General features: G+C 51.3%; 1 protein-coding gene across 1 annotated transcript; it reads left to right on the plus strand.

Moving 5' to 3' along the window:
- Window positions 1–209: 209 nt before the first annotated feature.
- GPAT2 (glycerol-3-phosphate acyltransferase 2, mitochondrial) lies at window positions 210–12,510 on the plus strand. Its single transcript, XM_051975767.1, has 21 exons — window positions 210–304; window positions 557–670; window positions 1,490–1,563; window positions 3,287–3,391; window positions 3,894–4,022; window positions 4,928–5,027; window positions 5,389–5,525; window positions 6,353–6,452; window positions 6,551–6,763; window positions 7,103–7,213; window positions 7,488–7,573; window positions 7,977–8,095; window positions 8,979–9,049; window positions 9,221–9,479; window positions 9,622–9,770; window positions 9,861–9,938; window positions 10,334–10,465; window positions 10,546–10,666; window positions 11,390–11,455; window positions 11,788–11,843; window positions 12,226–12,510. The coding sequence occupies exons 1-21, from the start codon at window positions 275–277 to the stop codon at window positions 12,340–12,342; spliced, it is 2,367 nt and encodes a 788-aa protein (XP_051831727.1). The 5' UTR covers window positions 210–274; the 3' UTR covers window positions 12,343–12,510.
- Window positions 12,511–12,777: the final 267 nt, after the last annotated feature.

A 12,777-nucleotide genomic window follows, 5' to 3' on the forward strand; every position in this document is an offset into this window, starting at 1 on the left:
TGACTCCTGTTCCTTAGTGCCTTCAGAAGCAAAGACGGCTCTGTGGTGTTCTGTCCCTGAGTCTCATTTCTTTGTGAGAAGGGAGTTTGAATAGCACAGAGGAGGTACAGGAGAGGTAGTCCTCTGGGAAGCATTTGGTTTTTCATTTTCTGTCCTCCTGCCATAAAGGTTGTAACCTTCTCTCTTTCTTGCCTTCTCTCTCTAGGACAGATCTCTTAAGACTAGAATTCCTGTATTCCTAAGACTTTATACAAGAGCTCTGACTCAGTGCCTCATGGGGAGCAAACCTCAGAGCAATAAGGAGGTATGTGTAAGGGTAGTTGAGTCCTCATTCATTGCTGTACTCTTTTACCCTCCAAATCCATTTGCAGTGACCATACCTGGCCTTTACCATCCAGTGAGCCAGGGCTCTTTCCATTGGAGAGCTCTGCCCTGATTAAGAGTCCTAGAAACTCCTCAGAAAAACCTGGTTTGTTTTCTCCCTAAGCTTTGAACTATACCTTTACTAGTGGTCTTATTGCCAGTATTTCTCTTTGTTTTTTTTTCTCTTTGTTAGACCAACATGTGGCCCAAAGGCTTTGGGGTGAAGCTGGAAACTATCACCCCATTTCTGGGGAAGTACCGTCCTTTTGTGGGACGCTGCTGTCAGACCTGTACTCCTAAAAGCTGGGTAAGAGTTTCACAGGGTCACAGGTAGTAGGATCCTCTGGAAAAGGGCTGAGATGGGAATTGGAAGCATAACGAGGTATGAGAGGCAGGAACAATCGCTTCTAGGAATTGGAAGACTAGATATTTTTTCATGTTGACATTCCTATTTCTAATCCTTCATGGAGTTATAATGAATCTGACCACATGTGAATTTTATTGGCCAGAGGGACTGTGGTTGAGAGTTGGGGGGCAAAGGGGAGCAAACTGGAGTTTATAAAATCAGAGCTTAATACTGGCAGCCAAAACTCCAAGAAGGTAGGAAGGGAACAGGCGTTTATTAAAGGCCTACACCATGCCAGACACTGTTAAGCACTTTATAAATAGTATCTCATTTGATCAGTACAACAGCCCTGGAAGGTAGGTGGTATTATTATCACAACTTGATAGTAGAGGAACCCAAGATGAGCACAGGTTCCGTGGCTTTGCCCAAGGTCACCCAGCTGTCTGAGGATGGATTCAAACTCGGGGGTTCTCGGCTCACCGGGCCACCTGGCTGCCTGTAGGCAAGAAGAAAGAGGAGCACTGAATAGTCATGAGCGACACAGGCTAGATATCGACAGTGATCTGTGCCGAACGTAACACTTGCCACGTGCAGATCCACAGACACAGCCACCTGTTTCCAAACACAGTCATTTCCAGGCAGACCTCTCTGGGACAGTGAGACAAGGTGCTGAAAAGAGGTGAATTGTAACCCAGCTTTGGTAGGTGGAGGTAGGATAGAAGGCATTCCTGTCTAGAGGCCTTGCTGCTCTCATACCCTACCCCATTTTGGTGTCCCTAGGAGTCCCTTTTCCACAAAAACATTGCTGCCTTGGGCTTTCACAATGTGATCTTGGTGACTGAAGAGAATACCAGGTAATGTGTTAAGGGTCCAGGGACCATGGAGCCTCACTAAGGTTCAAGGCCCAAACGAATAATCTGTGGGTTGGGAAAGCTAGGTTTTCCTACCTGAGCTTCTCATTCAGTCAATTAACAAATACTTATTAGTTTCCTACTTTGTACAAAGCATTATAGTAAATTCTAGAAATACAAATACAAAAGCCTGCTTATGTTCTGCTGGTTAAAAAGGTGAACACTTGTTCAAAGATAAATATATATGAAAATACACAAAATACATAGGCTACAGTTTTGGCGGGGTGGGAGATCAAGAGCTGGGGACTGAATTGGGGATTTTAAAAGGTGGAAAGAGTTGCAGGCATGGGCTGCAGATAGCTTATGCAAAGACTTGGAGGTGGGAGAGAAAATGAACATAAAGCACATTGAAGAGAATACAATAATATATTATTAGCATGGAAAATTAGGATTTAGCCAAATGGTAAATATTATTAAATTACAAACAGAAAACATTAAGAGAGCCTCTGAAGTTTCTTGAGCATTGGAAGAATATTGTCAGAATAAAGAATAATAATGCTGTGATTTCTCATGTTTAATCAGACTTCTCAAAAAATGAAAAGAGGGAAAGAGAGAATTTGGTGAATGTTATAATTTTTGTATATTATTGAGAAAGTGAATGTTACCATTTTTTAACGTTATTGGGAAATAAAATAAAAGTATACTTGAAAATAAAAAAGGAATATCAATGCTATGTAAAGGCAAGGCTGGAGAGGAAGAGACAAGATGCAGGGACACAAATTAGGAAGTTAGTACAATAATCCAGGGAAGAGATAACAAAAGCTTGAAACTAGTGTTTAAATAGAGAAAGGGAGATTCATTGGAGAGAGATACAAATAAGTAAAGGGAGAGTGGAGTGAAGGCTAACTCCAAAAGGTCAAATTTAGAAACCCAGAAGGAAGGTGGGGTCCCCAACGAGAAATGGAGGTTTAGGAGGAAACAATCATAGATTTGGTCTGAGATGCTTCTGGGACATCCCACTGGAGATGAAATGTAGAAGCTCAGGAGAAAGGGGAGCTGACTGTCAGTTTGGGAAGATCCACGTAGAGGTGATAGTCACATCCATGGAGGCTGGCTGAGGAGAAGAGAAGGCAGCTCAGGACAGCTCCCTCTGCAGGCAGCAGGACATGGGGATGGCACTGAGAAGGGTCAGGTAGACACAGGAAGAGAGCCATGGCAGCCCTGTGCCTAAAAGACTAAGGGGGAAGGCCCAGCCACACAGAGAAGTCCAGAAGGACAGGCACTGAGAGAAGGTCCGTGGGATGGGACCCTAACGGATAATTGACCTCCTTGGGGAGAGCAGTTTCTCTTCCGAGGCTGGGGATCGAAGCCACATTGCAAGGACCTGAGAAGTGAGGTGAGCAGAGGTGAAAACAGTGGATGTGGACATGGGGAGGGGGTTCAAAGGGAGGGAGAGGATGGTTAACATGAGAGTCGGGGGCAGGTTTTTTTTTGGGAAAATAATGGATAGACCAAAAATGAGGACTCTTCTCCCCTCAGAGATGGGTGTGCTCCACTCCTGCAGTCCCAGTGGAAAGCAGTGATTGTCATTGATAAAATGATGGTTTGTGGGAACCTGACCTGAGTCTTGTGAGGGTGGGAGTGGGTGGTGTGTTCAGGCTTATGTAATCTGCTCTAGTGTTTCCTGCCACCCTAATGTGGAGCTGGGTTGGGGGGGTCCTTCCAGGTATCGAGGGTGGCTGGTGCGAAGGCTGTGCTACTTCCTGTGTGCCATGGACTGGAAGATCGCTCCCACCCCAGACGCCTGGGAGAAGGTTTTGGGCAGCAAGTGGTGAGAATGGTTCTTGGCCCTGCCTTGGGATGGGCGCAGCGTGAAGCAATGATTTCTCACACTGTGGTGCTGCTCAGCTCCCTTCCTCCTCTGACTAACGCTGGAGTTATCCTCATTTTAAAAAATGGGGAAATGGAGGCACCCAACAGATAGGCTCTTACCCTCTGTGGGTCACAGATTCTAAGGAGTAATTAAGCTGGCTATTGTTGGGCAATATTCCTAAATATTCCAGTGAAACTCGGATGGAGGTTGTAGCATTAAGAGGGAGGTCACTAAGCCCAAAGTCAGAAATTTAGAGCTTCGTTCTAGGTCTGCCCCTCAGTCCTTCCCTTCCCCAATCTCTCTTGATTACCTTTGGATAATGAAGGCTCTGATATGGACCCTTTCCTTCTGTCCAAGGAAGGTTGGGATCTTTCTCCACCCTCCATATGGGCTCACCTGAGGCAGAGGGTTTCTGCTGCCTTTCTTTCCCACAAATGTTGACCCCCAGCTCTTTTCCTAGGATACAAGAAATCCTCTCTGAGAGGGCCCCTGGGGGAGCAGGTGAAGGCCCCAAGCCCAGTTCTTTGAGGAGGGATGTGCAGCATATGTCAGGCCAGATCCAGGCCTCAATCTACCCTTTTTTGCTCAGGTAAAATCCCTGCCCTGAGATTGAACAGAGAGCCCAAGGGCTATGAGAATAACCTGCTAGTTTCTGGGTTCTGAGCCATCTGCTCAAAACTGAATCAAACCAAGCTTGCTTCTCTTGTGAGGAAAAATAATGGGAGTAGAAGCTGTTTAACTCAATAGCATGTGATCCCTAAGTAACTGGAAATATGACTTTCTGGGTTCTCCTAACCAAGGGAAGAGGGCTGGCCTCAGAGCACTAACTCTCACTCCATTCCTGGTTCTACTGTTCACTAGCTGTAGGACTGTGGGAAAGTCCCATTGCCTCTCAGAACCTCAGTTGCCTCATCTGTCAATGCAGATAAAAATACTTACATTTTCTGTATCACAGAATGATGGTGAGAACAATCTCTTGTAAACTGTAAAAAGGCTTATGTAAGTGTGAGCTGGGATTATTCAGCTAGAGCAGGAGTTGGCAACCTATAGCACTGCTGTTGCCAGCCCCCTTCCCTCCTACCACTGCTGGCTGAGAAAGGGCTCGAGATACAGCAGTTCCAACTTATGGATGCTATGCCCTTTACTCAGAAGAGTTGTCCTGCTATCCCTGCTGCTTGAATTTGTAGGCAGCAGCAAATAAGGGAACAGACAGGCTAAAAACTGGGGCTGCCTCCTGCTTTGTGTCTGAAGAAAGAGGTTCTTCATGTGTTTGAGAGAGCCAGAGCTCTCTGCAGTAGGGTTTTTAATGTTTTGGTGCCATACCCTCCTATGAAGTGAAGGAGAAGGGCAGAGGAATAAGAACATCTGGGTTCTTTGGGATGCTGGTCTGCAGGAGGCCTTCCATTCATTGTTCCTCCACCACCATCTGACCTTTCCTGCTTGTCATCCCCACATTTCCACTCCTGGTCCCCTTTGTCTTCTCACTCCCACTAGGATCTTCAACTGGGCTTTGCTCAAATTTTTAAACTGCATCTTCCTAAACGTGCAGCTTCACCAGGGTCAGCTGGCTATGGTCCGTCAGGCTGCACAGGCGGTAAATATTCTTGTTGAACTCCTGTACCTCCACCCTAAGCTTTCTCTGGGAACTTTCAGCTCACATCTTTTTCCCCTAAGGAAGCTCCCCTTGAGAGCTCTTGTTCTTTCCTGCATTTTGTTGGGGGGGGGGGTGATAGGGGAAACTTTTATTTTTTAATAGAGGTCATTTTCTGTGTAAAAATTTGGAAGACTGAGCTTGCTAGCTTAGGAAGACCTCCTGGTTTACTTCTTGCTTCCCCTCGGAGGCTATTGGGTTCCTTCTTCTAGGATTACTGTGGCTGTGAAGGAGGTGGCAGAATGGCCAACTCCCAACCATTGGCATCCTCTTTATTCCTCTAACCTCTTTCTCTTTATTACAGAAGGATACGCCGCTCATCTTTCTCTCCACCCACAAATCATGTTTGGATGGGCTCCTGCTTCCCTTCCTGTTGCTTTCTCAAGGTCTCGGGGTTCTGCGAGTGGCCTGGGAGCCCCAGTCTTACTCCCCGGCTTTCAGGTGAATACCTTGCTCTCCCTCTCCTCCATCCTCTGGTGGATGAAAGAATCCTCAGAGAAGTTTGTGGTCTCATGGTTCTGGAGGATCACCTAGGATGTGCATACTTCGGGGGACCGAGAGGGGAGTTTGAATCCAAAGATTTCTTAGAAACATCTCTGGAGGCATTTTAGTGTCTGATTGTTTGGAGGGAGGAGAATGAGGCACTTGGGGTTAAGTGACTTGCCCAAGGTCACACAGGAAGTGTTAAGTATCTGAGGCCAGAGTTGAACTCAAGTCCTGACTTCAGGGCTAGTGCTCTATCCATTGTGCCATCTGGCTGCTCTGAATATTTTCTATATCATGACCCAGGATCTGACCTGTGCGCCTGGAAGTAGACCTCATAATGTAAGAACGAAACATGTCTTTCTACATGTGGACTTATTGCTTGTGAGGTGCTCTAAGCTAGTACAAGAAAGGAAGGAAGGAACTTCCGTATAGAAAATTATTCTCCTGTCTATTAATCCCTTCTGACCTCTATCACAAATTTCCTGCAAGCCCTTTCTACGCCCTGCAGAAGTCCCATCTCTCCCTCCACAGAAGGTGGTCTGGATTGTGGGTCCAGATCAGGACGTGGAGGGTTGTTTCCTCTAGGCTGCTGTTTCTGGTACTGGGGACTTGAGGAGAGGAGACCTAGTCAGGAGGCTGGATTTATTCTTTGGGAAATCTAGAGAGCTATTAAGCCACATGGGCCCTTCATCGTGGACATGAACCGGCCGGCCTCCGTCCCAATCACTTCTGCCCCCTTCTTTCAGGGGTTTCTCTGCATAGCTTCTCTCCATTGTCCCTAGGGCTTTGCTGAGACACCTCGGTGGCCTTTTCATGCCCCCAGAAGCTAACCTCTTCCTGGACAACCCCAAAGGGGTCCTCTCCAGGGCTGTTCTCAGCGCCGTAAGTGCCCAGTTGGTGGCTAACCTGGAGCTTGGGGTGGCCGAGTTCAGAGAGCTGAGTGTTCATGGAGGCCCTTTCCCCACCCCCAAATTCTGCAGGCTGTAGAGCAGCTCCTGGCCAGTAAGCAGCCCCTGCTTATTTTCTTGGAAGACCGTCCTGGGGCTGTGGGACCCCGCCTGTCTTCCCACGGGCAGGCCTGGCTGGGGCTGGTGCTGCAGGCCTTCCGAGAAGGTGTCATCCCTGACGCGGCCCTAGTGCCCGTGGGCATTGGCTATGATCTGGCCCCTGATGTACAGCATGGAGGACCTCGGGTAAGAGCTCCCTCTGTCAGCGCCTCCGGCTCTTCCTCCTTCTCCCCCACCTGACCATCCTCTGAATCCCTTAGGAGTGGAGAAGGGACAGCTGAGTCTGGGAGTAAGTTCCTATCTTCTCTCCAGAAAGAACAGAGACGAACAAATGGACCTTGCTACCAAATCCACGGGCAGGTCACATCTTGTAGAGGATGGGGTGATGGTGACAGGGTGTGCCATGAATTTTAGAAACAAGGGGTGTCCGAGGCCCAGTTTCCTAGTGTAGCAGTAGCAGTCTTCCCTCTGTGGAACACAGTCAGGGATGATTTATACCCGGCCTACTTTTGTCTCTCTGTTTAGGCCTCTTCTTCTTCCCTGGGCCTGTGGTGGGGGGCTCTGGCTGTGTTTCGAGGTTTGAGAGGTCGTCGGGGATGTGCTCGCATAGACTTTGCCCAGCCCTTCTCCCTGCAGGTATGGCGCCTAGGGGAAGGTAAGACCTAGAGAATCAGAACAAAATCTTGGATCTGAGATGGGGCACCTTGGGAGTGGAAGGGGCCTTCGTCCAATCCTGGCTACTCTGGGTGTCTTGTCAAATGCACTGACCAAAGAACTTGCAGCTCCTCTCATGAGTGTGTGAGATTTGAAACTTTGGAGGTTTCATTGCTCACAATTCACTTACATGTGAAGTCCTGGGTCAGTGGGTGGGAGGCAAAGCAGGGTTTATCTGACCATCTGCCCTGGGCAGGAATACTCAGTCAATACTTGGAGTCGAGGGAGGAGCAGAGGACAGTCTCTAGAACAGCTCCTGTTGCAAACTGTGCTTGGACATTGGTAAGTGATGGGTATATTGATTTGTTCTCGGGGAGCACAATAGATGCCCTCCCCAGTTCCTTAATGTTTTCCAGTGGTTCCTTAGCTCTTTTTGAAGGTGTTTTTTGGGGGGATGAAGGTAGCAACGACTGGAAAGGGACTCCCCAGGATTCCTGCTTTCCTTCAGACTACCTATCCTTGACCAAGGTTAGTGATTTCTAATATTAGGGCCTGAGATTTACCTGTGATTTAGACTTCTAGGGCTGGAAAGGGCCTGAATGTTATTCCTGAAGAGTTCATCCTTCTAGCCTTGGGCAGGATGATCTTCCACCATCATGGGAGGGTAAGGGGAGGATAAAAGCCTGACCTGCAGCAGTAATGCATTTGTTTCCCCCTCCAAACTCCCACTGTGCCTCTGTTGCAGGTCTGTTCTTCCTGATTGTGAGAAACAACAAGAGTGGACTCCAATGTCTGGGCCTCTTATGGCCCTGGAGGAAGAGGACCAGCTTCTTGTGAGCAGGCTGAGCCGCCATGTTTTGAGTGGTAAGGGAATTCAGGGGGGTCAGGAACAAAGAAGAAACAGGTGTGTTCTGACTTGGCGTTTGTTCATGGGCAATGCTTTGCCTTTCTGCTGGAGGTTCACTACCTGGGCCCTTCTGTATGCCACAGACATTCTAAATGTTTGCTCTCTCCCTCATTCACTTATCCTTGGGCTGCAGAGCAGTGAGATCAAAGTCTGTCAATAAAAATACTATTTACTGGTGCTAGCTCACAGTCTTTTCAGGGAGACAGCATGCAAATAATTATGCCCATATGCATACCTATGTGTTTGTGCGTGTGTAAGCACTAATTATCCAGCACTGTTCCGGTGCTTGCTGTACGGAGATGCTCAGGGGGCGTAAATCATCAGTTCTCACCTAGTTGGGCTTGGGCATCAAGATGGACACACACCACACACTCCTGCAGCCGGCCCCATGGACCCGGGGGCAGTACAGACCCATATAGAGAAAGGAGTAGGATCAGGTGGGCCTGGAGTTACTGGGAAGTGAACCTGGATGGAGGTGAGCCTCACACATGGAAGACCTCAGTGAATGTTTGCTCAGTGTTAATTGAATCAAAAGATGAGTAGATTCTAGATGGAAGAAAAACAGCTCGTGTTCCTGTCTTCAGGCCCACCTTTGGCCATCGTGATGTGGAGACACAGTTCTTCTGTACCCAGACATCTCTTACAAAACTTAGGGATCACAGGCAACAGCAGAGACTGGAGTGGGAATGGCGATGGTCCCCTTCGCCGAGTTATGCTTGAGGGTCTAGAATTTAGATTTGAAACATGGTTGGGAGCATCCCCTGGGAAATGCACAGAGGAGTGGGGAAGAGTGAGCTTCCCCCTCCCCACCATCTCTCCCCATCTCTTCTCTGACTGCAGCCAGCATCGCCTGCTCAGCCGTGATGGCCACGGCCGTGATGGCCGCTCTTCTCTTGCATCGGCATCGAGAGGTAGAGGTCGTCTCAGGAAAGGGGGTGGCCCGTGGGATGTCGGCCTCTTGCTGAGGCATCTGGAGTGGCGCCCCCCCGCCCTGGGATTGGGGTGACCTCGGTCCTTCCCCGCCTGCCTCCTCACCCCCCCTCCCCAGTTCCTCACTCCTACCGGTAGGCTCTTTCCCCCAGGGAGTGTTCCTCTCCCGGCTCCTGGAAAACTTCTCCTGGCTCACGGAGGAGACCTTGCTTCGGGGCTTTGATGTGGGCTTCTCAGGGCAGCTGCAGGACCTGGTGATGCACGGACTGTGCCTGCTGCACAGCAGCCTCTCCTTGTGGCTGCTGCCCCAGGGGGATGTCCTGGTGCTGCCCAGGACCGGGCCCACGCTCACTCAGCTGGCCCACCACAGCGCTGCCCTGCTGCCGGTCTTCCTCTGTGAGGCTGTGGGCGGTGAGTCTCGGGCACGGGTTGGGAAGGGGGAGAGGAGAGTTCCGTGTCCTTGGCTGTGACCGGTCTCGGGCCCCTTCTGCCCCCTCTCCTGGTGGCGCCAGCAGCCTTTCTCGGTAACGCCCCCTCCTCCCTCCCTGGCCAGCCTGTGCGGTTCGAGCCCTGCTGGCCGGACGAGTGCCCCCAGAGGGACCCTGGGAGCTGCAGGGCGTGGAGCTGCTGAGCCAGCGGGAGCTTCATCGCCAGACCCTGCTGCTGCTGCACCTGCTGCCCCAGGACCTCCTCCTGCTGCAGGTCAGGCCGGCGGGGAGCCCGCCCCGGGCCCGGCCCAGAGCCGCAGCTCGCCCGCCTGCTGGCAGCTGCCCTTTCTCCCTCTCTCCGCAGCCCTGCCAGTCGTCCTACTTTTACTGCCAGGAGGTCCTGGACCGGCTCATTCAGTGCGGGCTCCTTGTAGCTGAGGAGGTAAAGGCGGGCAGGGGCACAGACTGACCCCACCCCCTGTTGCCCTGCCCGGGCCTGGCTGTGTGACTCCCTCCCCGAGGCTGAGGGCCTGGGGAAGGCCCCGCCCTCTGCCTCCCCTTAGCAAATGTGACCAGAGGAGGTGGGGGCCCCGGGGCCTGCTGCCCTGAGCAGCCCCCCCAGCACCCCCTGGAGGGTCTTCTTCACCAGACCGTACTCTTGGCTGGGGGTTCTCATTGCTTTCTGAGTGGCTCACACGCCTAACTCGTCTCCCCAAATAAGCCGTAAACATGTCAGGTCAGTGAATGAATAGAGGCTGGGCCTCCATGGACACTGCTCTGAGGTGAGGGGCGTCCGCCTGCCACGGGGAGGGGTGAAGCACCAGCTCCCGCCCGCAGGCCCCGGGCACCCGGCTGACCTGTGACACGGGGAACTGGCGCTTCGGGGAGAAGATGCTCTGGCGGTCAATGGAAGACTTCAGCGACAGCGACAGTGACTACGAGGATGGCACCGATAGTCGCTGCTTCAAGGTACGGGCGGCCCCCAGAGGGCGGCGAGGCTGGCACCCCGCTTGGGCGTCACGGAGGACTCATGCCTCTCTCCCCCCCAGCTCAGCCAGCAGCTGCGCTGCCCCGACTTCTTCCTCTTCCTCTGCCGCTTGCTCAGCCCCCTGCTCACAGCCTTCGCTCGGGCCGCAGCCTTCCTCCACCAGGGAAAACTGCCGGACACAGGTCAGGCCACCCCTGCGGCCCCCCGCAGCTCCCGGCTCCCCGCCCTGTCTTCCCCCTCCCACATTTTCCCAAGGCCTCCATTTGTCCTCCCATGACCAGAGGCCTACTCTCGCCCCCCAGGCTGGGCAAACATCAGGACAGGCTCAGGGCCATGAAGGAGGGTGTGGAGGAGTGACCTTGGGACTCAGCTCGGCTCTGGGATGAGACCGTTGTACTTTCACTGTGTCCGGGCTGGCTTTTTCTAGGTTGGAGTCAGGAGACCTGATTTCAAGTCCTCACTTTGCCTCTTACTGGCAATGGGAACTTGGTCAAGTGACTTGACTTCTCTGGATATCCATCAGGCAAGAAACATTGGTTAAGTGACGTGCCGAGAACTGGGCACAAAGTAGAGCAAAAACAGGGTTTCAGCCCTCAGAGAGCTCCTGTTCCCACGGGGAGAACAGCGTGTACACAACGAGATGCCTGTGGCTGAAGCCCTCGTCACAGAGGGAGGCTCCAGGGGCTAGGGCGGGGGCCTACCGGGCCTGGAAAAGGCCTCTTGGAGAAGGTAGGATTTGAGCTGAGTCTTAAGGTCAGTTTGATTCAGCTGAGCCAAGCCAGCCTGGGCACTGAGCACCTTCTCTGAGGCCCCTTTCAGCTCTGCAGCTCAGGGGCTTCCTGGTGGGCTAGGCTGCTCTTGCCTTAGAAAGGCCCATTCCCTGGGGATTTGCCCTCTGTCCACAGAGTTGGGTTACACACAGCAGCTGCACCAGTTCCTGCTGAAGAAGGCCCAAGAAGATGGTTCCTTTGGTGAGTCCCTCTCCTCTCTTTTCCCCTTCCCAAAAGGAAGATCCTGCTTCCTTCAGTGCTGGGATTTCCCTTTCCTGGGTGACTGCTGTCACCTCTTGGTCACTGGAAGAATAGCACGGGGAGGGGAGCTCGGCCCCTCCCTTCCAGTCTTGCAGTCTTCCTAGAATCCTGAGTCTTACCCCCTTCTCCCACCGTGCCCACACCTGGAGCTCCATTGAGCAGCAGGCTGGCTCAGGGAAGAGCTGTAGTTCCCAGCCCAAGGTTAGGGCCCAGAGGTCTCCCGGGTCCCGGCATCTCCCATCCTCTGAGCTGTCTCTTTTTTTCCCTTCTAGAAAGTACTGATCTGAGCCAGGCTCATAGTGCTGTGATGACCTTCAAAGATTTGGGGGTGAGTAGAGATGGATCTCTCCCCTCCCTAACTTCCCTACTCCTTTCCCCAAGAGGCATTATATTTAACCTCTCCAGAAAGTCTAGTTTAATCCAAACTCCTGGTTTTTTCCCTACTGGTGACTGACAAGGACTTTGGATTTTACTTTAAGGCAAAACAGAATACAGTATAGTACTGGTGTGTGCTGGGACCCCAGAGAGGATTGGAGTGGGAAAAACTTCAGTACAGCTTCCTTTGTCACCTCCTTGGACTTCTGCTTATTATTTGCCCTTAGAGACTTTACTGTAGGCTTCTTGGGTGTGTCCGCTGTACCCCAACCTTTCTAGATCACTGTGTTTGAGCTGTGGACAGCCATCTTCCAAAGCCATCTTCTCACGCTTAGGTGCTGAAGGAACAGCCTGGTTCCACGGGCTCCACCCTCCATTTGTCTCCGACCTTCACTACCCAGGAAAACCAGGAAAAACTAGAGAATTTCATCCGTCAGTTCATTTGTGGCTAGAAGCCCTACTATGAGGAGGAATGGGAGCATCCTGTCCTGTCCCGGCCCAGCGAGAAGCAGTTTCCAGTCCTAGAGCAAGGAAGCTCAAGATGGGCAGAATGACTAATAGTTGAGATTGTAATAGGTTATCACATATTTAATGGAATATAAAGAGCCCCTTAGATTTGATTTTGAGGTGTTCCTTTGTCGTCTCCTCAAACTGCTCTCTCTCCAGAGGTTTACCTCGAGCTGTGTTTAGATAAAGATGGATATAGAGCCCAGCCCTTCGTGCAGCATATTCTTTGGGTGTTACATAAACTGTGAAGTCTTTCCCATTCCTCTTCTCTCTGCTGAGGTCAATCCCAACAGTCCAGAGCTTCCAGGCTAAACCAGCCCAGGAAGGGAAATAGCCCCATCTCGGCCTGAATGCAGACAGGGGTAGAAGCCAGGGCTGCC

Source organism: Antechinus flavipes, chromosome 2, assembly GCF_016432865.1.
Source record: "Antechinus flavipes isolate AdamAnt ecotype Samford, QLD, Australia chromosome 2, AdamAnt_v2, whole genome shotgun sequence".
NCBI classification, from domain to species: domain Eukaryota; kingdom Metazoa; phylum Chordata; class Mammalia; order Dasyuromorphia; family Dasyuridae; genus Antechinus; species Antechinus flavipes.

Bases quoted from the DNA above. Each gene is read 5' to 3' on its own strand.
- GPAT2 (XM_051975767.1), top strand. From the start codon at position 275: ATGGGGAGCAAACCTCAGAGCAATAAGGAG. The intron at 4,023-4,927 runs GTAAAATCCCTG...CACTCCCACTAG, and splicing joins ATCTACCCTTTTTTGCTCAG to GATCTTCAACTGGGCTTTGC. The intron at 6,453-6,550 runs GTAAGTGCCCAG...CAAATTCTGCAG, and splicing joins CCAGGGCTGTTCTCAGCGCC to GCTGTAGAGCAGCTCCTGGC.